This window comes from Nothobranchius furzeri, chromosome 9 (assembly GCF_043380555.1).
Source record: "Nothobranchius furzeri strain GRZ-AD chromosome 9, NfurGRZ-RIMD1, whole genome shotgun sequence".
Classification (NCBI taxonomy): Eukaryota; Metazoa; Chordata; class Actinopteri; order Cyprinodontiformes; family Nothobranchiidae; genus Nothobranchius; species Nothobranchius furzeri.
Window position 1 is genome coordinate 30,581,625 of NC_091749.1, and position 27,124 is coordinate 30,608,748.

General features: G+C 42.5%; 1 protein-coding gene across 2 annotated transcripts; it reads left to right on the forward strand.

The window, feature by feature from the left end:
• The first annotated feature begins 5,285 nt into the window (after nucleotides 1-5,285).
• On the forward strand, nucleotides 5,286-26,526 carry LOC107382072 (aggrecan core protein). 2 transcript variants are annotated; one of them, XM_054732516.2, is made up of 20 exons: nucleotides 5,286-5,423; nucleotides 8,671-8,765; nucleotides 8,855-8,946; nucleotides 10,315-10,606; nucleotides 10,954-11,128; nucleotides 12,122-12,249; nucleotides 12,332-12,625; nucleotides 13,282-13,563; nucleotides 13,805-13,979; nucleotides 14,047-14,174; nucleotides 14,266-14,559; nucleotides 14,649-14,747; nucleotides 14,834-16,777; nucleotides 17,976-18,050; nucleotides 18,728-18,841; nucleotides 20,225-20,383; nucleotides 20,457-20,539; nucleotides 21,703-21,847; nucleotides 24,892-25,074; nucleotides 25,170-26,526. In XM_054732516.2, the coding sequence occupies exons 2-20, from the start codon at nucleotides 8,678-8,680 to the stop codon at nucleotides 25,235-25,237; spliced, it is 4,818 nt and encodes a 1,605-aa protein (XP_054588491.2). In that variant the 5' UTR covers nucleotides 5,286-5,423; nucleotides 8,671-8,677; the 3' UTR covers nucleotides 25,238-26,526. The 2 variants fall into 2 exon arrangements, with proteins under 2 accessions (XP_054588491.2, XP_054588492.2); XM_054732517.2 differs by lacking the exon at nucleotides 18,728-18,841.
• Nucleotides 26,527-27,124: the final 598 nt, after the last annotated feature.

The window sequence follows — 27,124 nt, forward strand, 5'->3', positions numbered from 1 at the left end:
CTACCCGTCTGTGCTGCTACCATGGCTCCAGCGTCACCCCCTCGCCAGTCTCTCCGCAGCCCCCTGGCACAGCTCCGCTCCTTGGACATGTTACGCCCTCCTTGGCCCAAGGCCCTAACAAAACACAGAGGCACCAGCCCCAAAATTGCGCCACTCACATGGGGGAGGAGAGGGCAACCCACAATCCTACACACTTGGCCGCTTGTCCACATCCCGGGATGGTGCTCCAGGTGCCGATCTGCATTCCGGAGATTCGGGCGCTCGTGTCCATACCAGGGAGGTCACCATCCAGGCTCCATCAATCAGGCTTCATCACGCAAGTCTCTCTGGTGTCTGCTCCTCTCCTGGACCCTTTCCTCAGTTCCTTTTATTCCTTGTTTTTTGAGTCCATTGCACCTGTGGGCATTCCACACCTGTTCCCATTTGTTCTAATTAGTGTCTCTGGGAGGTACGACGAAAGGAAAAACCTTTCAAAACACAAAATAAGCATGTCAACAATAAAACAAAATTCATGCAACTTAAACTAAATCCAAAGTTTTCCATTTTGCGACAAAGACAGCAACTCTGTTTACTTTGAAAAAGATGACTTTTTTTCTACCATTTTGTGTTTTACAGTGAAGCCTCATCGCAAATTCTGATTATAAAACATTTAAATTTGTTTCATTTTAGAGTTTCAAATAAAGATCAAAGAATATTGTATTATTTTCCTCTCTGAACCTTACAGATTTGGAATATTTTCCATCTTAATGGCAACAAAGTACCAACTCACAGAACTGAAATTCACCAGCTAATTTGTAAACCAACATTAATTGTAAATAATTTTTTTCTCTTCCTGGCCCTGGTTCTATGAACTCCATGACACCTCTGTTCTTCGAAGGCTTCGAACTGAAAAATAAACATCAGGTTTGTTATGTTTGTCTACTTTAAATATTCGACTCCTACAGGAGATGTGTTGTGTTCAGGGGAAGGCAAGTATTTAAAGTGAAATTCATCCTCTGTGATCTAGGATCATCACTGGTCTAACACGCAAAACCACAAATGAAGCAGCTTAACACATTTTCTCTATTAAGCTTTTGTTGGACACCAATCACATCCGATAAAAGTCTTCAAGACAATCAGCATGAAACAACCTATGTTAATGTATGCTCAATATAACAAATCTAAAGAAACTCTAAATAGCAAACGTACACAGGAAAAATGAGAGTACATTTGAGTCCATGGGACCAAACATACTCTCTTTCAGAGTACTTTCTACTCTATTTGAGTAAAATTAACACTGTAAATTTTGGAGATAATTAAGGGGATGTGCTAGTGCCAGTTAAAAGATGAGTTCAGACAGCATCGTTCAGGTGATCTATGAGATCTATCCATCAATTTTCTTCCACTTATCTGGAGTCCGGTGATCTACGATAAAAGTCACTCTAAAACGTTTGACATCAGTTCATTTTATGGCCTCAGACCCTGAATCCTACTGTCTCTGTTCCTATACTCATTTTCTTGTAGTTTGAATTTGAACAGAGTAAAAATGTTCCTGTTTTCCACACCGAGTTTGAAACATTTAACATTCCTCAAAATGCGTCATTGATTCATGATGTAGTGTGTCAGAGTCGAGGACACTCACAGGTAAGCCGACTCATGGAAAACTTTCCTATCATTCACCTGTCAGCCGGTAAACAGGGCTGCTTTGTACACAGCTTGCAGGTTTGAGGCTTCAGTGAAATTCCTTCGGTTTTTCTTAACAGTTTGGTCATTTCTCCCAACCCCAGCTCCTGTAAAAATAACCAGTCCAGTAGACACACCTCATCCCCAAATAAACTAAAAGTGGAAACATCCAAACAACGTGAAGGGAATATGGAACTATCAATGTCATGAGCTCACCGTAGAGGAGCAGTGAGCACAGACACGTCTAACATTTGTCACCCCTCTGCTGCCCACAGCCTCTCGTGATCATTAAGATGGAGAGGAGAGTCACCAGCAGATCGGTGTCAACCACTGGTCAGAATAAAAGCTGTAAATTCATTTTCTGCTGCAAAGCAACAACCTTTTAGTGTCTTGTAAGTGCTCAGTGGAACCCAGCTCAAAGAAAGGCTTTGTCCCAACTTTAGACAACAGTCTTTTCTTTCATTTCTTTTCAGGCAAAGCAAAAACCAGCCAGAGAAGTTAAAGCTGTTGTGACGAATCTGTAAACAAGCTAGGTTTTAAACGCAAACACGATCATGGAATGCTCCCCTCGGCTTTCTTTGCTGAGACGCTTCTGCCTGAAACAATAACACGCGATATAGGAGGAAACGATGCTGAACACCAGTCGCCATTTTCAAGGTCCAAATTTCTTTTGCTGTCCGTGAATTCAAATGATGTTTTCTTTTTGATACTAGTTTGTCCTAATGTTGGAGTGGCAGTAACCGGCTCTTTCTCCTCTGATGTTATTGAGCTGAGAACCTCTCGCATCAGTGAGTGTGTTTACATGCAGCCAGTAACCCTTTTAAAACCCGAATATTCACAATAACCCAGTTCCGCAGGCCCATGACTACGTTTACATGCAGCCAATATCCGGGTTATGATCGGGTTAAGGTCGGTATTCGGGTTTCTGAGTTGATCAGAATAACCCGTTTACAAGCATAAATCGAAAGAGTTACCTCTAACTTGCATAACCCGATTTAAATGCGGACGTTGGGGTAGCGTCGGGACGTGTGGACTACATCCAGACGCAATATGCCTCATTTCCGGTTCTTCTTGTTCTGGTATCCGTGAAAACAACAACATGTTTCCCAGTTCGGAAGAGATAGCGACCGCGTTTGTTTGCGCTTTAGTTTCCTCGTCACTCCAAAAGTGTGGTGCTGTGCCGCGACTCGTCATGTTGCTTCCAACTTGTTGTTTACTTCCGGTGTTCTGGCGCATACAAGACGTCTCGCTACTCAAAAGACCAAGATTCCTTGCGAACAGAGCATGCGCAGAACACACACTTTGATGGGGATATCCCGATATGCGTTTACATGATCAAACATTCGGGTTAGAAAAGGGTTACCCCAGGTGTAGTAACCGGGTTTTTAAAAACCCGGTTACGAGCATATCCGGGTTTTTGGCGGTGTTTACATGGCTGTGCGGAACCGGGTTATCGTGAATATTCGGGTTTTAAAAGGTTTACTGGCTGCATGTAAACGCACGGCCATGTAAACACCGCCAAAAACCCGGATATGCTCATAACCGGGTTTTTAAAAACCCGGTTACACCTGGGGTAACCCTTTTCTATCCCGAATGTTTGGTCGTGTAAACGCATATCGGGATATCCCCATCAAAGTGTGTGTTCTGCGCATGCTCTGTTCGCAAGGAATCTTGGTCTTTTGAGTAGCGAGACGTCTTGTATGCGCCAGAACACCGGAAGTAAACAACAAGTTGGGAGCAACATGGCGAGTCGCGGCACAGCACCACACTTATGGAGTGACGAGGAAACTAAAGCGCAAACGCAGTCGCTATCTCTTCCGAACTGGGAAACATGTTGTTGTTTTCACGGATACCGGAACAAGAAGAACTGGAAATGACGCATATTGCGTCTGGACGTAGTCCATACGTCCTGACGCTACCCCAACGTCCGCATTTAAATCGGGTTATGCAAGTTAGAGGTAACTATTTCTATTTATGCTTGTAAACGGGTTATTCTGATCAACTCAGAAACCCGAATACCGACCTTAACCCGATCATAACCCGGATATTGGCTGCATGTAAACGTAGTCACTGGTGTTCTGCTGCTGAATACGTGAGAAATGAGTGATGGACCCAGGGAAGTGCGACGGTTTGGCAAGACTGACAACCCCGTGGTCCAAAAGTTGCTTTCGGTCCGAGCCGTGTTATTGGCAGAGATTTTTAGACAAATGCAAGAGAACCAGTTTATTCTATTAATTTTTTTAATCTTCTCAATATATTTATAGTTATACAATATTAGAACGTTGTGAAGAGGCCTGAAAAATGTTTTAAGATCATTTGTTTTCCAAATGTGCCATTGCAGATTTAAAGTGGCAAACCAAAGTGTTTAAACTAAAAAAAAAGCTCATTCAGGAGTGAAATGGACAAAGATAAAGGGGAACATGAGAGATCAGTATCACTGTAGTCCAGAATCATCATCTGTTAGTCACTCAGTAAATGTTTGAAACCTTTGAAAAGAAGAATAGATAAACCAGCACACATCTGAAACTTAGCTCCAACTAAACATGACCAATCTGTCCACATCTGTCCCTGGCCTGGACAGAAGACATTTACCAGAGGGAACGGGACACAACCTCTTACCTCCACCCACAACTTTTAAACTCTCCAATCAACAAAGTCAAAAACACTGGTTTTACTCTGTTTTTCAAAATTTAAAGTACAATTTTTTTTAACATTTTCTATTGAATCATATAAAAAAAATAGTTTATCCTTAATTTAACCCAGTTTTCTGTGAAGACACAGAAGATCAGTGAAAATGTTCAGAAACTTGCATTTCTTATTTAAATCACCATTTGTGTGCAGAAGATCCTCAGCCACAGTGCAAAACTGTCTTTGTTCATTAATATGCAGGAAACTTATATTTGATCTATTTTAAGATGAAAACACCAGAGGTGTGACCAAGTCACTGCTTTGCAAGTCACAAGTAAGTCACAAGTCTTTCCAGTCAAGTCTCGAGTCAAGTTCAAGTCAAAGACAACCAAGTCCAAGTCAAGTCCAAGTCCTTATCTTTGAATTTTCAAGTCATAATCAAGTCATCTGTCCATCTTCAATTTGATGACAGTGATAATACTATAAATAAATTCCAGAATTAAAACTTCTTAAAGCTTCATTTATTTGCTCAAACAAGCAGGAAGTGCAACTGAAACTGATTATAAACAAAGTGATGCTGCATTTAGCAGAACAAGATCAAACCCAGAACGAAGAATGACTTGATTTTTGTCCATGTCGTGCCACTTTTGTGCTAAAATATTAAATATGCTCAAATCATCATCAAGTCAACAGATTCAAATCGATTCAAGTCACTGACGTTCAAGTCCGAGTCAAGTCGTAAGTCTTTAAAGATTTAATAAAGTCAAGTCAAAAGTCATTAAAATAATGACTTGAGTCTTACTTGAGACCAAGTCATGTGACTCGAGTCCACACCTCTGGAAAACAAGTTTTTATGTGGCTGAACTGAGTGTCCTCTGGGGAAGAGTTTGGGAGGTCACTAGCTTTTATTTTGAAAGCCATTATTGGGGCTCCTGGAACTTCTCTGAGACCAGGTTTGTGGTGGAGTTTCCTTTCTGAGGTCTGACTGCCAGACCTGGACCCAAGCTCTTTCCTCTGCTCTCAGCCAGGTATCCTGAGCTTTCTGCTGCTGCTCTCTGGGATTTTAAACTCACATCCCAGCGCCCGACAAAAACCATCAGTGAAGAATAGTGTGACAGATCCTCCACAAATACGTGAGTAAATGATTTATTTGAATGTCTTTGAGGGTTTATTGTGTAAATTTTAAAACTATTTATTTTTAGGACTATGGAAAAAAAATCCACATTTCTTTAAGAGCTTTTGTTTGGACTTGGACTGCTTTTTCTTCTCCTTTTTGGTCCAGAACCTGAACAATATCATTCAGGGATAATAATAATAATATAGCCCTTTTGATAAAAACGGTTTTAGATCTAGGCTCGTTGTTATCTGTAGTCATGGGTTGTCCCTTTCGTATGAAACAGAAAAAGATAACACAATTTAACAGAAAAAATTAGATTTTAGGGTTTTTGTGATTCCCAAGAGCTTAAACAGACACTCGACGATCAGCTGAAGGATGTTGCACTTCTCCCTTCCTGTGTGAGGACCTTGATGGCGTGTTCCTGTTTTTTTTAAAGACGTTCAATACATTTTAAGACAGCTTAAGTAAAAGAAATACCTCTAAAATGCTCTGGTATTTGACAGAAACATAGTAGTAAGAAGGGATGATGGAGGAACTTTTATTTTAATGTAGCTTTCATATATGAGGTGGCTTTACTACAGTAACATACAATAACTGCGATGGGTTTAAACCGGCACCTTCCTGTCAGACTCATGTACTCTGTTTGTATCTCTGGATTTTGTTATTGAAAAAGAAAATATTCACACACACACACACACACACACACACACACACACACACACAAGATATATATATATATCTATATATATATACATATATATAGATATAGATAGATATAGCTATAGATAGATCGATAGATATATATAAGTATTGAAGTATGTAAGTAATTAAACTACCATGTTTAAGCCTCAGTTTTTTGTCAAGGCTTTTCAGGTTTAGCAAATTTTGCCCATTTTCGATGCCCCGGCCTCTTAATCTTTTTCTGGATTTTATTTTTTGCTTTTACTCTCCTCTTTTAATTGATTTTATGCTGGTTTTACGATTGTTATATTTTATTCTGATGGTTTTATGTTTTTATTGTGTGGTGTTTTCAGCACCTTGGGCGTCTGCATTGGTCGCAGAAGGGGCTTTATAAACAAATGAAATGAAAAGCCTAAATCAGTGATATATTTACAACTGGTTGGACCATCAGTATCTCGGGATTCTGACTGGATTGTTTCAAATAGTCATTAAAAAATTAGAAATAAAGAAAACTAAAATGGGGAAAGAGACAACAAATATAAAGGAAACAAGTAGCTGTGGCGGTTTAAGCTAAATAATCATAACATCTTTCTCCTGAAAGTGCTGAAGATCTGTCATCCCTGAACATCTGATGTATTTAAAGTGCGGTTCTGTCAGAGGAAGAATGTTTCACATATGGAGAGAATTTGTAGAAACAAAAATAGATGTACTCATGAGGATGAAAGTCTCACCGGGCCTCCTTCCAGCGTGTTTCACATTTTTCCTCCTCTGCAGTTTGAATGTGAGCAGTGTTGAAATTTGATGGAAAGGGGCGGACTGTGGAACATACACCCTGCTGTTTACATAGGTCCTGGTGTTGTCAGAAGTGCCATAATGTGTTCTTCAGGGGGAACAGATCGGGTCTTATAGGCCTTACAGCTCCCTGGAATTGAACCTCCACCGCAGCAGCTGAATGAATGCAGTGTGTTTGGAGTCAGCTGCTAATGAACTGTTACGGAGTCCAGAGGCCACAGAACACAGAGCTGAAACGGTTTCAGGGTGTTCAGAGAAGGTAATGGCCATTTCTGTGACAAGGTTTAAGTAAGAACGAACAAAAACAAAACTTAAGAAAGTAACATGTGTGTCATGAGAACAGTAAACGGGAGGACCTCTTTGGTTATCTCTTGGGAAGGAAGGATGGATGCAGGGGTAGGCAATCCTGGTCCTTGAGTTTGTATTTGTTTCCCTGTTCCAACACACCTGATTTTAGTCAGCAGGTGATAAACAGGCTTCTGCAGAGCTGCATGACCTGCTGAGTGTTACAAATAAAACAGGCTGGGTAATGGCACTCGGTGACCTGGGTGGTTTACCCATGGACCCATTAATGGATGTTTCCGTTCTGAGTCTGTCACGCTGTCTGTTAGATTTCATTTTATCTTCATGAGTAATTTAGCTTGTAGATCCAGAAAAATAGATCCAAAAACTGAGAAAACAATGACGAATATAAAGCATAATTTGCAACTTTTTCATATTTTTAAATCATTTCCTGAGCCAGTACGGGCTAAAACGACCCTTTACAGGGTTAATGAAATGTCGCTCAGACCCCACCACCCTCTGTGGGTGAAAACCGCATTTGCAACTTCAGAGTGCCGGTCCGGTCTGTCGGACTTCGAAAATAATGGAGCCGACATACCCGACGCTGCAGCACGCTTCCTGCACATTAGATCATGAAGACAACTGATTTGTTCTATTTAGTTATGAGTCACTCCTGTAGACACTAATGAAGGCTGGGGAGACATTTTCAGCTTTCACATTAAGGTGTTAAAAAGATCAACACACAGCGAGGGGATACGTGTCGCTTCTGGTTCTGCTAATGGGCACTAGGGGGTGCCAAAAGCAAGCCAAAACTGCCTTGCCTCCCTTTAAATGTTGTTGTATTTTTATGTACTGTTGAGTAGATAAAGCATCGAGGCAAACATAACGTTATAAACCTAAAACTGATGTTAAAGTAGATTTACTATGGAAAGTTTTCACTGCAGAAGGCTGAAAATGTTAAAACCTTTTAAATTTAATTTTAAAACATAAATTTCCTCAGTTCAACCTCAGTCCTTTTATTTCAGGTGTTTTATTATTTATCTTTAAACAGAAAATTTCACATGTACCTTTGAAAATAGTCTACCAAGTGTCCACTCATCCACCCCGTACACAGCTGGTGGATCACCATGTGGAAGGACACACAGAAGCCCAGTGTGGTGTCTGAAGTGCAAGTACCATCCACTCACACACACTTTAACAACTATGCATGAAAGGGTTAAGAATGAAGAGGCACTGTTGTACGTTCGTGTAAAAAAAATAATGGAAAATTAAAATGACTAAATCTAAAAAATGAGTAACAAAGACTTCTTTAAAGACACATAAATCCCATTTGTTCTATTTAATCATTAATCTTTTGGTTAAAGTGTCTCACACACTTGTGCGAGGAGTTTACTAAACTTGAAACAAGAGTGCCAAACAAAGTAGAATCAATGTTTGTCTAAGTGGTGGTGACTGCATATGATTAATAATTAAAACAATCACCTTGTGCTTTTTTTTTACGTCTGTAGATAAGCTATGATCAGGTGGACGGTGCTTCTGTCTTTGTGTCTGAGCTACATCTCAGCAACATTTGATTATCTGTATGAAGAGCACTCCTTCATGGGTAAGAAGCCAAAACCCAAGTACAACAGGATAATCAGCAACACTGAGTGCATGTTTATTATAAAGTTCACGTGTCATCCTGCGCCTCAGACCCAGAGGATGTCCTGAGTGTGAGAATTCCTCTGGAGGGGGAACAGCGCCCTCTGCTGGGAGGATTTCTGATACTACCGTGTCTCTTTGAGGTTTGTGACTCTAAACTTTGTTTTGTTATATCAGATTTTTTATTTTACATTTCATGCAATACAACCAGTGCACATTTAGATAGTTATATTAATTTTGACTTGTATTGTCAGACGATATGTAATCACGAAATGACACATTTTCTCTTTTTGACTTAATCTACCTTGTAAATGTTCAGCCCTTCGGGCACTTTGAACGTGTTTGGTTATTCCCTTCATTCTGAATGGAAGAGTTTATGGTGTTAATTCTCCACCATCCTTCCTGCAAACATGTTTCAGTGTGTCTATCTGGGTCGTCCGTGTCACATTTGGTTCCTAATCTGCAGAGATCCAACCCAGAACAGCCCCCCCCTCTTCTTCCTCAGCCATGTCATGTCAGCAGGTTGATTTAAAGTTTTGTATTTTAACAGTAAAATTACCTTTGTAAATGTAACTCTGCAGCCATACAAAGTTTTCACATAATTCAGGATAAAGAATGGAGCCCTCTGCGCATCATCCCCTCGCAAACTGGCGTTGCTCAGCCGATGGACACTGGGAATAAAAAATCGTAAGGCTGGAGCACACATGTGAGCCAAGGTTCAATAGGTGCGAGTAAGAGAAAGGCACATCCAGTGTCGAGATGCTGGTTTTCTTTTGCTCACTCACAGCAGGAGCTCAGGAGGTAGAACAAGTTGTCCAGTAATCAGAAGGTTGCAGGTTCGATCCCGGCTCCTACCACAGAATGCTGCCGTTGTGTCCTTGGGCACGACACTTAACCCACCTTGCCTGCTAGTGGTGATCGCAGGCCTCGCCTATGTCAGTGCGCCCCGGTGCAGCTGTGGCTACATCGTAGCTCGTCATCACCAGCGTGTGAATGTGTGTATGAATGGGTGAATGGCTGATTGTGTTATGAGGCACCTTGGGGGGTTGTAGAACCCTAAGAAGGTGCTATAAATACAGACTAGTTACTTCCACCTCATGGCTTGGCTCATGAGTGCACCAGTCTTCAGATTTTTTGTTTATTTTTAATTCCTTGTTCATGAAGTTCAAGCAAACATAAACAAATCCTTTCTAATCCCTCACAGAGTTTTTGTAATATTAATACAATCCACTGTTATCTCATATTAAAAGTAATTCTTAGTTCTATCAGTTCTGAAATGTTGTCTCAACATGTTCTTCTGTGTCACAGGCAGACCATAATCTACAAATAAAAGTGAAAAGGACACAAATTAAAACATCTTGTGTGCATGATCTCTGCAAGCAAATTTTAAAAATCTGTGCACTTTCACCGTTACATGCCATTGTATCCATATTTGTTGTTTTATATTATTTAAAAGCTCCCATGGGGATAAATACGGTGGCCCTCTCTGATCCTACACCCTTCCTTTATAGGACCACACGTTTCCAGATCCTGGAGCCCCTCCCATCGTCCCCCTTTCTCATCGCATCAAATGGAGCCACGTCACTAAAGAAAAGGTCACAACAATCCTGGTGGCCTTAGAGGGACAGGTGCACATCAGCAAGAGCTTCCTGGACAGAGTTCACCTGCTCAGCTACCCCCAAACCCCAACAGATGCCAGCCTCAAGATTACCGAGCTGCGCTCCAGTGACTCGGGAGTGTATCGCTGTGAGGTGCAACACGGGATCGAAGACAACCATGACATTGTGCATGTTCATGTTCAAGGTAAATTCCCATTTTATTTTGACTTTGACATATCTGCTGACAGCTGGACATTCAACACGCTGCTTAATTCTCCCTGAGGAGAAGGAGAAGGTCTCCAGGGTCTCACTCCTAACCTCCATGGCTAGATGCAAGATGTTAGACTCCTGCACTGTGAGGAATTGTTAGTTTCACTCATGCATTGTTTGTTCGTCTAACCCCTGGAAAGAGATACTCCATTAAAACAAAGACAACCAGAGTGTGCAAGACTTTCTAGCAGGAGAGCAAACAATATTTAAGTGATAATCTCATTTGCTTTGCTGTTAAATGAATTCTAATCTGAATAATGACTAATTTTGTTGTCTCTACAGGTATCGTGTTCCACTACCGGGCCATTATGGGTCGCTACACTCTGACCTTTGAGATGGCAGAGGCAGCCTGCTCCCAGAACAGTGCAGTTGTTGCTTCCTCCGAGCAGCTCCAAGCAGCCTATGATGACGGTTTCCACCAGTGTGATGCTGGCTGGTTGTCTGATCACACAGTCAGGTTTGTCATTGAATGGAAGATGATGTGTGCACATGGTTCTCCTCCAGGTTCATAACATAATGTCAGAAGACTTCTCACGTGGCTACATTAAAGATGTTTCAGAATTACAAAATAATTTAATCTCCAAACACTTATCTCATTCGTGGGATAATAAAGGTTTATTCTGTTCTTTTCTATTGCTGGTGCAGGTCTTCCAGGTCATGGTAGTCCAAAAGGGTTCAAATGATGGCAACTGAACTTCTTTGGTCTTGTTTCACTTCTCATCCGAGGAGCTTTGTCATTTCTGACTGGAATATGGAAGAGTCAAGCTTATGAACTCTAGCTGTTTATTGTTGCTTAACGAGCAGAAACTACATATGAATACCCCTCCCCCCAACACCCGATCAGTCATTGGCCTCTGTTGTGAGGGGGTTGTGTTGTATTGATTAGATGTGAGAGGGTGTGACCTAGTCTGAAACTGTTTGGGAATAATTCAGAGTTGCATTATAATTGCTAGAACGGTGAAACCTGAAGCCTCCTTCTCTAATGTAGGTTCTTCTTGTTTGACATAAATGGCTTCCCTTACTCCTCTCTCAAACCATCTATCTTCTCTGTCCAGAATGTGTACTTTGTCATCTTCAAAAGTGTGTCCCTTGTCCTTAAGGTGTAGGTGGACTGCAGAGCCTTGACCTGAAACGGTGACCCTCTTGTGTTGTGCCATGCTCTTGTGTAATTGTTGTTTTGTTTCCCCGATGTAAAGATCTGGACAGTCCTCACCATATTGGACTGCACAAACGGAGCCACTAAGCTTCTGATTGGGTGTTTATATTCTATTCTATTCTATTCTATTCTATTCTATTCTATTCTATTCTATTCTATTCTAAAGAAAAGCAGTATCAGGTTTATCTGGCAATCAAAGTCAAACAGAATTTTGGTGAAAAGAGGATTTTGAATGTTTGGCGACCGGATCAAATGTTATTTTTGATATTGAAGGGCTTTTTCTTCGTACCAAAGGTACCCGATCCATGATCCCCGTGTGAACTGCTACGGTGACAAAGAAGAACTTCCTGGTGTCAGAACGTACGGAGTCAGAGATCTCAGTGAGACATATGATGTTTACTGTTTTGCTGAGAAGATGACAGGTACTTTGTTTTGATCCCTGCAAAGTTTTAAGATTTGTGCGTTCAGCGCTTTCATTGGCCAACCCATTTTTATGTGGAATAGGAGGAGTTTTCTATACGACTTCTGCAGAAAAGTTCACCTTCTCAGAAGCTGAGTCGGCATGTTCCCGTCAGGGAGCCCAGCTGGCCACTACGGGTCAGCTGTACCTTGCCTGGAAAAGCGGGATGGACATCTGCAACGCTGGCTGGCTGAGAGACGGGAGCGTCCGTTATCCTATTAACATCCGACGGCCACAGTGCGGAGGGGGTCTGCTGGGGGTGCGGACTGTTTACCTCCACACAAACCAGACGGGATACCCACTTTCTGAGTCACGCTATGATGCCTTCTGCTACACTGGTTGGTTAAGTCTCCATGGAAACACTGAAGGAAAATAATAAAAGTTACAATGTGCCCAAACTACTAAACATTCCTTTAGATTTTTAATTTGATGTTGACAGATTTTAGTTTTTTTACTTTAGTACTAATACCCTTTTCACCCTGACACTTGAAGGGGAAACCAAATATCACATATAAACATTGATAAGGAAATAATTGAGTAAAAAATATAACAATACAATCACAAAAACAGCTTTATACTATTTTATCTATATATCACAGATGTTTTTAAGCGTATTACAAAACTATGATGGTATAAATATGCTTTTAGGATTTCTTTTTCATGCAATTAGATCTGCAGATATCATTTCACTGACTGAATCCTGGTGAACCAACCACTGATCTATCACGAGCAGAAGGAGCTCTCACACCACTCATGTAAAAAAACGCCACAGAACATTAGCTTTACTTTTATCAGCTTTCCAAAAACAAGACTAAATGTTTTTAAAGATATATTAATCTCAAAGTATGGTTTGTGCACATTGTGATGTTGCAGGTTAAACAAGGCAAATACAGTTTAACCAATCAACTCTATGGTCTCTTATAAATGACAAAACTGAGAATTAGTCCATTTTAAATAGAATTCAAAGGAAATGTTTTTTTTATGTGACCCTTAGAGGCTCCTGATGAAGAGAGTTCAGGCGCAGCTGAGGGGAGTGGCGTGCTGTCTGTTACCAGCGTGACTCAGAGTCCAGAGCTGTTCTTTAGCAGGGTGACCACAGAGAGTGAGGTGATTGGGGAGGTGGAGACTCAGCTCCCGTTGGATCTGAATGAGACAGAGAGCCAAACTGAGCCATCACTGCTTCAACCACCTAGTGTTGATGACCCGATCGAGGCCGCCACCGCCCAACCGGGTGTTTACAAGGAGCCCAGCGAAACCTTTGTTGTATCTTCAGAGGGTCAGTAATGCGAGTGCTTCCCAAAAATTTGTAGTCTCAGATTTTTTTAGATTTTTTTCACAATGATTTTGACTTTCTAACAAGCTTGAGATGGTCTGGAGTCATATGCTTTCTGAATATCTATTATTTGGCTGGTTTTTCCTTCAATTTTAAACTCTTTGGAATCTTTGGAAGTAAAAAAAATTAAACAACAGGGTAGCTTAGATTTTTGCATAAATAATTCCCTTTCTTCTGAATGCAGATGTTGTCTTCCATTACCGCTCAAGTGCTGGACGCTATGCCTACATGTTTGTTGAGGCCCAGTTGGCCTGCCAGAGTGTTGGGGGCTCCATTGCTACACCTCAACACCTGCAGGCTGCATATGAGGCTGGGTACCATCAGTGTGATGCAGGCTGGCTTCTGGACCAGACTGTGAGGTAAAACTTTTAGACCAAAAGTGTCATCCTTATTCTGAAACTCAACTCACAATCTCCTCCCGTGCAGGTATCCTGTTGTTTTTCCCAGAGAAAAGTGCGCTGGAGATCTAGGAGATGAACCAGGAGTTCGGTCGTATGGTCTAAGACCAGCCGACGAGAGATATGATGTGTATTGCTACACCGGGAAGCTAACAGGTGACTTATTTGTAACTAATGTCACTAATGATCTTCTTGCAGATGTGTAATCACAGTAAAAGAAGCAAACACCTATTTTTCTGTCATGCAGGAGAGGTTTTCCATGTTGGATCTGCTGAAGGCTTCACCTATGATGAGGCTGTTTCTAGCTGTCAAAACCACAGCGCAGTGTTGGCGTCCACTGGAGAGCTCTATGCTGCCTGGAAAATGGGTTTTGACAAGTGTCGTGCAGGCTGGCTCCTGGATCGCAGCGTCCGTTATCCCATCAACAACCCACGTTCTGAGTGTGGGGGAGGAAAATCAGGAGTTCACACCGTGTATGCACACCCTAATCAGACAAGATACCCCGAACTTGATGCCAAATTTGATGCATACTGTTTCAGAGGTGAATGCTGTTCAGACCTACTTTGAATTTGTATTTAATATTTTTTGAAGTACAGTTAACGTTTTCCCCTACTGCCTTTATTCTTGCAGCGAATGTTCTGCATCAAACAAACAAAACTCAACTGAACATCACAGTTATCCAGGAGGCTCTACTAAACAAGACATCAGTGATTGATCTGTTGATGCTCAGTGAGTTTTAACCTATTGTTAATCACAATTTTTGACCTCTGAAACTTTAGCTGTTCTCACACCTTTGCTTTCACACTTCATTTCAGATGTTTCCTCCATCGTTCTTCCAATCCCTGTGGAGATGTCGGGATCTGGTTCTGGCTTGGCAGATTTTGGCTCAGGTTCTGTCAATGGTAGCATCTCAGGGGATCACTCTGGCAACCTGTCTGGGTCTGGAAACCTCCCTGGCTCAGGAGACGGACTTACCTCTGGGGACTCATCTGGATCGGGAGACATATCTGGTTCTAGGGACATGTCTGGCTCAGGAGCTTTGTCTGGCTCAGGAGACCTCTCTGGTTCTGGGCACCAGTCTTCCTCTGGAGACTCATCTGGATCTGGGCACCAGTCTTCCTCGGGAGACTCATCTGGATCTGGACACCAGTCTTCCTCGGGAGACTCATCTGGTTCTGGGCACCAGTCTTCCTCGGGAGACTCATCTGGATCTGGACACCAGTCTTCCTCGGGAGACTCATCTGGTTCTGGGCACCAGTCTTCCTCAGGAGACTCATCTGGTTCTGGGCACCAGTCTTCCTCTGGAGACTCATCTGGATCTGGGCACCAGTCTTCCTCTGGAGACTCATCTGGTTCTGGGCACCAGTCTTCCTCAGGAGACTCATCTGGATCTGGGCACCAGTCTTCCTCTGGAGACTCATCTGGATCTGGACACCTGGCTGGAAGTACAAGCACAGGTGGTTCTGGATCAGGTCTCAGTGGAGTAGGATCTGGCATCACGTTTTTTTTCTCTGGAGCTGACAACATTGTGTCAGAAGAGGGCACCTCATCAGGAGGACCGCAAGAAGCTGGAGAGGGATTCACAGAAAATTGTATCGTCTCTTCATCAGGATCATGGTCTGGATGTTCTAGTGGTGACCTGTCACCGTCTGGATCTGGTTCTGGCGCTACAAAGAGTGAGGATAGCTTGGGGGGAAGTGGACATTTCTCAGGCAGCACATCTGGTTTCACCTCAGGCCAGGATTTATCTGGTTTTCTTTCAGGATCATCATCAGGAAGTGGAGAGTCAGGAGAGCTTTCTGGAAGTGGAGATCTCCAAATCGTATTGGTTGATGAGAAACTCGTTCATGCTTCTACTACCCTTAAAGAGAATGAACTTGGTGCGGGTCCTCTTGTGTTCAGTGGTTCTGGAGACCTTTTAGGATCTTCTTCTGGAAGTGGATTGTCAGGAGAGCTTTCTGGAAGTGGAGATCTCCAGATCTTACAGATTGATGAAAATCTCATTGATGAATCTACTGCTCAGAAGGGATATGAACTTGGCGCAGGTCCACATGTGTTCAGTGGTTCTGGAGACCATTCAGGATTGGGGGTCTTCAGTGGAGACCACAGTGGTTCTGCATCTAGAAGTGAATCTGAGTTTGTCTCTGGTGTGATCCTGATGGGTTCAGGTTTAATGGAACTCACTGTTTCATCTTCTGGAGAACACAAGGAGGCATCAGGGATTGTATTCTATAGCTCTGGACAAGGAAGTGGTGGACAAATATCTGGATTTGGAAGCTCAAGTTTTCTCTCTGGTTCTGGTTCTGAGTTGTCTGGATCAGCAGTTTCTGGATCAGGGTTCTCTGCCAGTGGAGAAGAAGGCAGTGTTAAACTCCTGACAGATGATCTAATAAAAGCACCCAGACAGACTGAAGCGCCACAAGAGCTGGGACAGGGTTCAGTTCAGTACAGTGGAGAAGAAAGTGGAAGCAGCTTCTCTGGTGGAAGGGTCTTTGACCTCTCCACAGCTCCAGGAGCTCCAACTTCTTCTGTAGCTTCCACTGAAGATCTGTCAGAGGCAGTGCTGCCCTCTCCACCTGCTGAACCAGTACCAACAGAACCTACAAGACTACCAGAGGACCATCCAAATGAGGCTGAAGAAACTGAAACCTTCAGTGAAACTTATATGATGCCAAGTTTTGAAAGAATTCCTGAAGGACTGGTGGCTCCTCCTACTGCAGCTAAACCAGCGTTTGTGGAGACACCAGCCACAGCAGGAGGTGGGTAAATCTACACTCTTCTCACTGAAATAAATCATAACTAATACTTTAAAACCAAAACAAACTAATCAATTGAACCAGTAGATAAATGTGTGCTTCTTGGCAATAATTATGTGGGTAGCACCTCCAAAATATCACAAAGCCCCACCTACATCCTCCTGCTGGAACTCACTTGTATTTTTCATGCTTTAATTTGACCATAATGTTGCTTTTACATTGTTTTGTGTGACTTTGATTATGTACAGCACCTTGGGCCTTGTTGAGTGGGGGACGGGAAGGGGCTTCATAAATAAACGATTCAGTTCAACTTTGTGCTCCGAGTGTTGCCCGGTGCTTTCCTGTCACTGAAACCTGACTGAGCTCTTGGTCGCGCTGCACGTCCTAGACTGACTAACACCATCCCAGTGGTTAACAGGATGATGTTCCTCAGCTAAGACTCAGTTCACACAGCTACATATTAAAATGGCCACATGGGTTTCAAAACATGAGATCCTACATGTGGCGATAAAAAAAAAATCAAGGATTTGACCATTTTGTGTGTGGAAACATGGCAAAGACAACACATTGCACACAAACCGACTTTTACTCATATTTAAAAGTCAGACCGTAAATCTTGCAAAACCTTTTTTAGATCAAACGTGCTTTTGAGCACACCAGACTGATCTTAACACACCACACACATTTGGAATATCTGATTGGATTATTATTGGAGCATAACGATGATTGGGTTGACCTTGAGATTGCCGGAGAAGAAAAATTTGGTCAAAAATTGGCATACTTTTCTTCCAGTGTGAACCGGACCCAACTGTGACTAAACTTGTGAACAGCAGAAAGAGGAGGAGCCAAGCTCTTGTGGCTGAGTGGATCCTCCACATGCCACTGAGCCCCCTAACAGTGTAACATGAATAAAGTGTAAAAACAGCCAATATGTGTTGGTTTTTCCTGATCACTGTGGGAAAGTGAAACCATCCAATCCACCAAGCATTTCAGAACAAAAGAGAATATCAGCAGGAGTGCAACAGAACTTTTGGTGCAGCTTCATATGATTTCACATAAAACAATCCTTGAAGAAACATATTTATCATTCTTTGTCAAGTCAAAACCAGTTTGGATTTTGACTTCATTGATGAAACCACCACAAAGTGTCAGCAAGAGATCTGATCTGTTGAATGAATCATGTTTTGATTTCTTTTTAAAGGCTTTGACCCGTGCGAGTCCGGTTCCTGTGTTAATGCTTCCTGCTCTGCAGAGGACGGGTCTGCTCTCTGTTTGGGTGAGTTCGGGATTAGTTTCATGTTTTTCCCTGTTTGTTTTTTCCATTTGTTTGACTTTTGTTATTTGCACGTTTTTTAATCATTGTCATGCATTCTTTTCAGTAAAGCCTTGGCCTTTTGTGAATATGTGAATCACCCTAACTACCAAATACCTTCTCTCTGTCTGTATCGATGGTCATCATGTCTTTTGCATCATATTGTGTGTTTTCTTTGTGTCCGATGCTGTATTTGTGTGTCAGAGTTGAATGCCATGTTGTTTGTCAAACGTGCATCATTTCTGCTTTAAGGATGGATCACCTCTGTGTTTTTATAAAGTGTCCTCAGTCTGTTGGGCATGCACGCTGCCTCTGCTCTGCTCTTCTCTGCCATGTCTGAAACTGGAAATCTCTGCTCAGATTTTGTTCTGCCGGAGTAAACTACTAATACTCTGCTGCAACTTTCCTGGATTCAAACAAAACCTTTTTGCAATCAATCAAATTAGCATTTGATCTGCAAAAAGGTTTAATAACCTTTGTGTCCGATGAGACTTCAGATAAAAAGTAAACTTACCTAATTGGCGCTACAGTTAGCAGTAAGTGTTTGGATCAGAAGTTGCAGCAGCTCTTCCTACAAAGATGTAATAGGTTTGCTAACCCCCCGCTGAGATAGTAGTATTGCTCACCCCCATCTTTTCCAGAGGTCGAGGTGTGCCATCCCAACCCTTGTGCCAATGGAGCTACCTGTGTGGAGAGTGCAGACTCTTTCAAATGCTTATGCCTGCCCAGCTACGGAGGGAAACACTGTAAGATTGGTACGAGATCAGCTTCTGCTAATAAATACTAACAGCTATCGATCAGACGCAACAAAAGGGAGAGGGGCTGAATACCAACAGAGGGGAGCACTTGGGACTTTGGTCAAGCACCAAGTCAAAAGGAATCCTGGTGGCTCAGAGCTGGAAGATGCACTATGTTTTTCCTTCTGCGAAACAACTAAAATGTTTTGCCTGGAAGATATATTTTGGTCTATTTAAATTCTGTATATATTTTTTTTATTATTACTATTTTACTCTCTGTAGACAGCTTCCCGACTGTCTCTGTTCAGATAAATAGGATTAAAAAGCTGATCGCAAGCCGGACTCCAACCCAAAGCGAGTACGGCTGCTGTCCTAAAACGAATAAACCGTGGTTGATTTGTGTTTCTGAGACCTCTACCTCTTCAGAATGATTAGTACTTTCCACAGTAACTTTGTGTTTTCTGCCTCCTACTGAAGATTCTATACACCAAATGTGGCAAGAGCCTAGTTTATTGTTTAACATTGTTGTACTGTTAAATATTTAGAAAATAGATAAATATGGTGTTTTTGCATCAATATTGGATAATTAATAGTTCAGTAGTTGAAGATTTCAAGGAATAAAACAGCTCCATTCTCTGAACATTTCATAGCAGTTCAGGAAGCTGTCTACATGTAGTACAACAGTGTTTACGTATAACTTTTATATACAAAAACATGTCAAAATGGGCCGGTTTCCAGCATGTTTTAGTGGTTCCTCTGCTCCAACCCACGTGATTCAGTGGCTGAATCACCTGTTCAGCAGCCCAAGCTCTGCAGAAGCCTGTTGATCACCTGCTGATTGAAATCAAGTGTGATGAAGCAGGGTCAAACTAAAACATGCTGGATACCGGCCCTCCAGGACCAGGATCGAGAACCACTTTGTTTACATAGCACATTTCATACACAGAGGCAATTCAATGTGCTGTTAGCAATAACATTAAAATTAACATAAGAACATGAACAGTCATTCACAGGCTGATAAAAAACAGTAGGTTTTTAATTTTGATTTAAAAGTTACTAGCGCTGGAGCGCATCTGAGGTCATAATGAAGCTAATTTCATCTGTGTGCAGCATAGTAGCTAAAAGCAGCTTCAGCCTATTTGGTTCTGATCCAGGGTCAGCTGACTTTTGTTTAGAGGTTGAATTGTGTGGTGTTACTATGATGTGTCAGATTATTACCTGCAGGAAAAGTGAAGACCATCCAGAAAATCTGATACGTTGAGGACACACACAGCTTCTCTTCTCCAACTTCTGAAAAGAATTAAAAAGAAATATTTTTCCACCCTTTAAACCCACAGGAGATTTGAGAAAGTCACACTTTTGTTAGTTTTTTTCACCACAATTTCTGTTTGACGACTGTAGAGGAGCAGCAGTGTGAAGATGGCTGGACTAAATTTCAAGGAAACTGTTACCTGCACATCTCTGACAGAAAGGATTGGCTTGGTGCAGAGAATCACTGCCAAGGCCTAGAGGCACACCTGGTCAGCATCATCACACCCGAGGAGCAGCATTTTGTCAATGGTGAGTCCTTAGTGTGGTGCGTGATGGAAATCAAGACATAATCAGATGATCTCAACATATTTCTCTCCATCAGCATTTGCAAATGACTACAAGTGGATCGGACTGAGCGACAAAGCAGTTGAAAGGGACTTTCAGTGGACTGATGGGACACCAATGGTAAATATGGACATCACACTTTTCCATAAGAGGATGAAGTTCAGGAAAGAAAAGTTCTGTGTTAGTAAAATAAGATCACTAACTTTGGTATACGGTGGCTTCCATCCTGATGTTTCTTGGTCCTGGGCATCCAAATAAAATTATTTAATTACCTCCTCAGCATGCTAAGTTCTACAGAAGACTGTTGATTTCTCATCAGTTTAAATCTAGTGAGTTGAAGAAAAGAAAATGTTCAAATTGACAGGACGGCAGAATGCAGGGTGGTATCCACAGAGGCCTGGAGTTAAACTGCCCCCAGACCTAAAGAGACATTCAAAATGAGCATAAATCAGTAAATAGCCGCAGGAACATATTCTCAGCAGGGGGTGCTGAGAAAAAAATACAAGATCTCAGCTGCACTGAAGTTATGTACAGATGAATCATAGCCTACCTAAAATATATATGCACTGATACCAATCTCGTTATTAGAAATCAAGACAAAATCATGAAACATTCACAAATAATTTAGAGCTGACCGAGGAACACCAGCCATATTATTTAAGCCTGCAATAATTATAACAACAACCAGAAATAATTAAATTTGAGAATAATAAGAATCATGTAACAGAGTCCATGGTAACTGTCCATGGTGCTGATCATCTTGGCAACAGTAAACAATTAGTCACAGCTGTCCACGAAACTGTAGTGCTTAACAGCATAAAAGAGCGCCGTGCGGCAGCAGCATTTGAAGTGTGTCTTCTTACTGATTGAATCACACAACTTCAAATGTGCACAGCCTGTCAGTACACCCCTGGTCCCCATCATCACACTCTCAGGGTATTGCTGCTGCTGTTTTTTCAGTGACTGGACTGAGCTGCAAGCGTGCCTCAAACTGTTGCTGCATCCTTTTGTTTTATTGGGACCCCCCCCCCCCCCCAATAAATTTAAAATCCACCTTTGTTCCACTGTATCAAATAAATCTTAAATCTTAGAGGTCAACCGGAAAAGGGGGGGGGGGGGGGTGGGGGTGGTCTGTAGCACCCCTACTTCCCACGGTACTGAATCAGTTTCAAAACTGAGAAAATTTTGACCTTTGACAAAAAAATTCATGCGTATACGAGAGACAGTCATGAAGAGATAAACTGGAGTTGTGCAGCACATTAAGTTTCCAAATGTCTCCTCAGCAATACGAGAACTGGAGGCCAAACCAGCCAGACAACTACTTCAACTCAGGAGAAGACTGTGTGGTAATGGTCTGGCATGAGAAGGGTCAGTGGAATGACGTGCCCTGTAACTACCACCTGCCGTTCACTTGCAAGAAAGGACCAGGTATGTGGTTTATCTCCGCTCTGCTTCAGTTTGTGAAAATCATTAAATGTTTACCTGTTTTGAGGCTGTTGCAACCAGAGCTGGTGTTTAAAATGAAGCACACTGTCGTAACACAGAGGCATGTGCAGAATAGTGAAATATCAAACAATTTTTAATTTATAAGGATAAAAAAATAGAGCTCCAATTCTAAAAGTTCGATAAATAACAGTGTTATAAAGGCAAGTGGTTACATGTTTAAGTAGGGATTCTCAACAAAAACAGACATCTAAAAAGATCTCAAACATACCAAACAAAGGTTCTTTGACCACATTTCCAAACGAAGGTCCACTGACCGTACTCACAAAGTTTGGAGCTAAGAGGGAGCTAACACATTGATCCCTCGCCTGTTTTACGCACTAAAATCAGCCAGACTAAATCCACTAATACCCTTCATAACACCAATGGAGCCACTAAAAAGCCATGGCGCACATCCAGTCAGTCCCTTTCTATTCTTCTTCTTCCATGAATTAAGACAGGCTGGACATCTAAAAGGCATATTGCTGCCACAACAACGACCCCCACCGCCAAGTCTGCACAATCCATCACACACAACAAGCACACGAACCCTCCCACCCTTTACACCACCAAACCATGGCCAACACAACTCCCCCACCAACACATACCCTTGTGAACACACCCTAACCCCACAGGGGGGCTCACCCCATGCTCATTCCCCCTCCCTTGTCATCAACATCCACCGCCTTGGACAACTCTCAGTCCTCTGCAGTCCTAGAGCTAGAGTTCATGTTTAATGCCACATGCTTCACCCGCCACAATGCCTCCACTAAAAACACCAGAAACTGTCTCTTATCCCTCACAACCACCACACCCCTCATTCCCACCACCAGTAGACTGAGACGCAGCACAAGGCCCCGATCCTCCACCACCCCGAACCCCCACTCAACGCATCGCCTCAGCGTAAGAAACCAAGCCTGATACCTTTCCACCTCCACTGCTGTCCTATACGACACACAACCTCTATAAGCCGCCTGATGAGCCCCACCACAATTACAACAGCAGAGTGGAAGATCACAAAGCTTGCCCTCATGGTCGCCCCCACACCTCAGCCCCTCCATACAGACTCCAGCCACATGACCAAAGCCCTGACACTTAAAGCACCTCAAGGGAGGCTCCTCATAAGCCCTAACTCAGAAACTAAGATAGCCCCACTTGACACGAGCCGGGAGCTCCACTGTTTCAAAACTAGTTAACTACGGAGTGGACCCACGCTTATCACAACCCAAACGCTGCGCCGCCACCACCGCCTCTCCACTCAGGGCATCCACCACCTCCACCTGAGTAACATCATTAGAGACACCGTAAACCACCCCCTTAACCAATCCACCAGACCGCGACTCTGAGACTTCTACACTCACCCCCAGGAACTTCTCAAGCTCCAGGGCCTGGTGGAGCTGGGTCTTCATCCGACAGACCACCACCAACAACCCACCAAAAACAACCGTAGCGTCTGTCACATCACCAATCATCCCTCTCAGCTCCCTAGACACCGCCAGCGGGTTAGTGGTAGTAAAACGTGCCCCACCCGCCGCCCGCATACAGACCACAAAGCCCCCCTCTGCAGTCCTCAGCTGCAGCTCCACATCACTGTCCGATGCGCCATCACTGCCCCACAGTCCCGCTTTGCCGCCCCCGTCACAACCGACTGAACAGCCTTACTTGCTCTCCTCCGCCCCATCCTCCACCACAACTGAGGTCGAAGCGAAGCCGGACAGCCGTCTTACCGGGCCCGTACAGGCTGTCGGCTGACGACCCAAACTTCCCCCGAGCCTAAACTGAACTGACAAGCCACAACCAAACACACCAGTCCAAACCAAGACTTCCTCCTCCCAGTCCCTTTCCAGTGGCAGGTCCTCTCTTTTATTGCAATGGGGCTGATGAGCTGATTGAGTCCAGGTGTGGAAGCAGAGGGGAGGAGGAGGGGAGGTCTCTCATGATTGCTGAATCTTTGTGGAGGTAAGAGATGGCAGCAATTTATGTCCTGAGCTCCCATCATCTGGGCAAAAAGGTTCCAGCCATAACAGAGGCATTTAGCCCTATTGTGTTAGAAAATGCATGCATGCATCAACTCTCAAGATGACATGACTTTTATTTGAAATTCTAGCATGAAACTTGCATTATTTCCAGGAATATGACGCCTTTAATAACATGGTCTCCATATTTGTAGTCTTTGTTCCTTTCGTAATAACTTCAAACGTTTTGCTCCTGTGGCTTTAACATCAAGTGTAAAGGTCTGGGGGTGGGGGTGGCGGTGTTGGACTAAAGGATTTATCCAACACACAAAATTGAACAAAAGAACAAAAGTTTAGTTTATAAGCAGGATTGCAGAAATGTTGAAAGGTGGATTTGAGTGGCTCAATTTTCATTGACTTTCCTTGACGTAGCTTTAGCTTAGCATGCCCTGTTTGTAACCTGAAAAGAAAATAAGTTGGCTTTCATTTGTGTGCTTGTGTTGCTGTATGTGGGGCTTTAGCTTAGCATGACTTGGCTTGACTAGACTTTGCTTGGCTATACATGAAATGTCTTGAACAACCTTAGCATGACTCGACTTTCGCATTGACTAGCTTGCTTGGCTGGACTTGGTTTGACTAACTGTAGCTTGATTTAGTTTAGCCTAACTTGGCTGGACTAATTTAGCTTGGACTACTTGACTAGACGTGGCTTAGCTCAATGTGACATAGCAGGTTTGGCTTGGCAAATGCAGCATCTGATCCCCATAAAGCTGCTGAGGATCTGGCACCAGAGCTGTGGCTGCAGGAGCATAAATCACGGGAGCAAAGGTAAAAATAATCAAGCCCATTAGCAATTGGGTGATAATAGAGAGACATGAAAACAGACCAGGGACATGAATCACGACATGGACACACGGTACTGACTGGTCTACAACTGCAGTGTGATATTAATGCATAATAAACTGATGATAAAACCTTTTTGGAAACTTTTCCTGCAGTCCTTTAATGTCATTCAGCTTCTTGTTTTGCCTGTAGTGTCATGTGGGGCGCCACCTGAAGTGGAAAATGCTCACACATTTGGTGCCAGGAGGCTGCAATATCCCGTCAACTCCATCATTCGTTATCAGTGCAAGCCAGGCTTCAGACAGCGCCATCTTCCTGTGGTCCGCTGCCAAGATGACGGGCACTGGGAAAAACCCAGAGTGGAGTGTACTGATGGTGAGTCCCCTTCACAGAAACCATGCGGACATCTCACTGACGACTGTTATTTTGGGATAACAGATGCTCTTTATGTTTCTTTTTTCTTGCTGCAGTGAAAGCCAGGAAGAGAATACAGCACAGGAGCAGCTGGGATCCAGCAGTCAGCAGCACAGAGAAATAAACCATGAAAATTAAATTAGCTTTTAAAGAACAAGAGCTGTTCAGGAAAAGCCATTTAAGAGTAGATTATTTTATAAATTAAACTGACTGAACTCCCACTTTTGGAGGGGCTATACCATGGTCATTCGATTTTCTTTGTCTTCTCCTGCTCGAACTAATATATGTTTTGTTGCTCTGAGTTTATTGACGATGTGTGATTTCCAAAATGAGATGTAATATAAATACTCACTGGTGTTCTGAGTTTTACATCTCTGTGTAGTCTTCTATAAAACGGTGGTTGTTGGCATCATTAGATTTGCTGTGAAAGTCACTTCATCAGGTGCTAAAGAGCTCGATGAACTCATGCGGCACCTGTTCTTGTTCCAGATGTAACAGATGAGCAGCAGGGAAAAAAGGGTCTAAAACTGACATGTATTATCTGAATTCATTTCACGGTTTCAGTCTTGCCTTCTGATATTTGTATGCATGTGAAAGTGCAATAGGTGGGGAGTGAATCTATAGCAAAGAGCAGCTGCTCAAGTTTCTGCCAAGGTGTAAAGTCAGAGCAAAGATCTTAAATGTTTATTTCAGATCCGAATAACAAAGAACTCTAAAGTGAACATCACAATTTGGTTAGTGAACTGATTTGAACTCAATGTACTTTGGCTTTCTGAGTGTTTTTGAGGCTTTTTGCTGGTAAATTAAATTATTTTCAATGAATTTAGCAAAAAAAAAAAAAAAAGAAATTTAACGATTCAGTTTCTAAGTTGATGTCATTTGAAGGGTGGTCAGAAATGTTTTGGAGCCATTAGTGGTGTTATTTAAGCTATTTTAAAATCATTATTCTACAGTAAGAAAAGAGCCTGTTGAAACCCAACTGTGAGATACTGTTTTAATCTTTCATATTTGGATGACTGAAGTTCAAAAGTAGTTTATTCATCAATCTCTAATCATATTTTGATATTTGTTATTTATTGTGAAAAGATCCTTTTGGTTGACTGTTAATATTAGAGAGTCAGTTTTATGTCCTTTTCCAATGAGACCACATCAGCATCAGCAACCCAACCCTCCCCGGTCTACATGCTGGAGACCTTTGCTGGGGTTGTTTAGCGTGTTTTCACAGATTACCCTTCACATGCTGTGCAGGACACAGTTTCTGTTCAGAACCAGTGTGATGAGCCTTTTTCATGTTTGTAACCTGAAAAGAAAATAACTTGGCTTTCATTTGTGTGCTTGTGTTGCTGTATGTGGGGCTGTGCCTCTTAAAGTGATGTCATCTGCAGCATAATAAACCAAAGACTCACTATTTAATATCAGTGCTCTTGATTCACTGACTGGTTGGCTGTGTGATTGTTGGGAACCCCACTGGAATAACATCTTCAATCCTAGTAGCTAAATTAGGGCCTTCATGTAGAACCCTATTTTTTTTAAACAAAGATTCTGGAACAAAACTAATAAACGATGAGACCCATTTGTATTTAATTATTTTTATAAACCATTTAGGGTGCCACAATGCTGAGTAAACCAGCAAAATCCTGTCTTATTTGTTTAAATAGGTGCAAAATAGAACAACTCCCATTAGTGGATTCATGCTTGTTTTCCATGCATTGGAGTCCCAGCTTTTGTGCAGAAATTGGTGCTCTTAATTCCAGGAAGATCTCCACCCTGATGTTCCTAAAGACAACAAAGAAACCTTTCACCTGCTGGTTGGCGTCTCAGAGAGTTCAATGTTTTTGTGACAGCAGCAGGAGAAAACAGGAACGCAGTGATTCAGAAATAATAACACTAAGTTCAATTTGTATTTATCTAACAGGCTGGGCTTTGCAGCGTTAGTGTTGTGTCTGAATGAGGCTCTTGTAAGGACCTCACTCCACCCTTCACTGCCAGGTTGGCCTTGAAATGAATCATC

Excerpts from the sequence above, each read along its gene's own strand:
- LOC107382072 (XM_054732516.2), top strand. The coding sequence starts at position 8,678 with ATGATCAGGTGGACGGTGCTTCTGTCTTTGTGTCTGAGCTACATCTCA. Across the intron at positions 12,626-13,281 it reads TGATGCCTTCTGCTACACTG|AGGCTCCTGATGAAGAGAGT; the intron begins GTTGGTTAAGTC and ends TGTGACCCTTAG. Across the intron at positions 25,075-25,169 it reads CAGAGTGGAGTGTACTGATG|TGAAAGCCAGGAAGAGAATA; the intron begins GTGAGTCCCCTT and ends TTCTTGCTGCAG.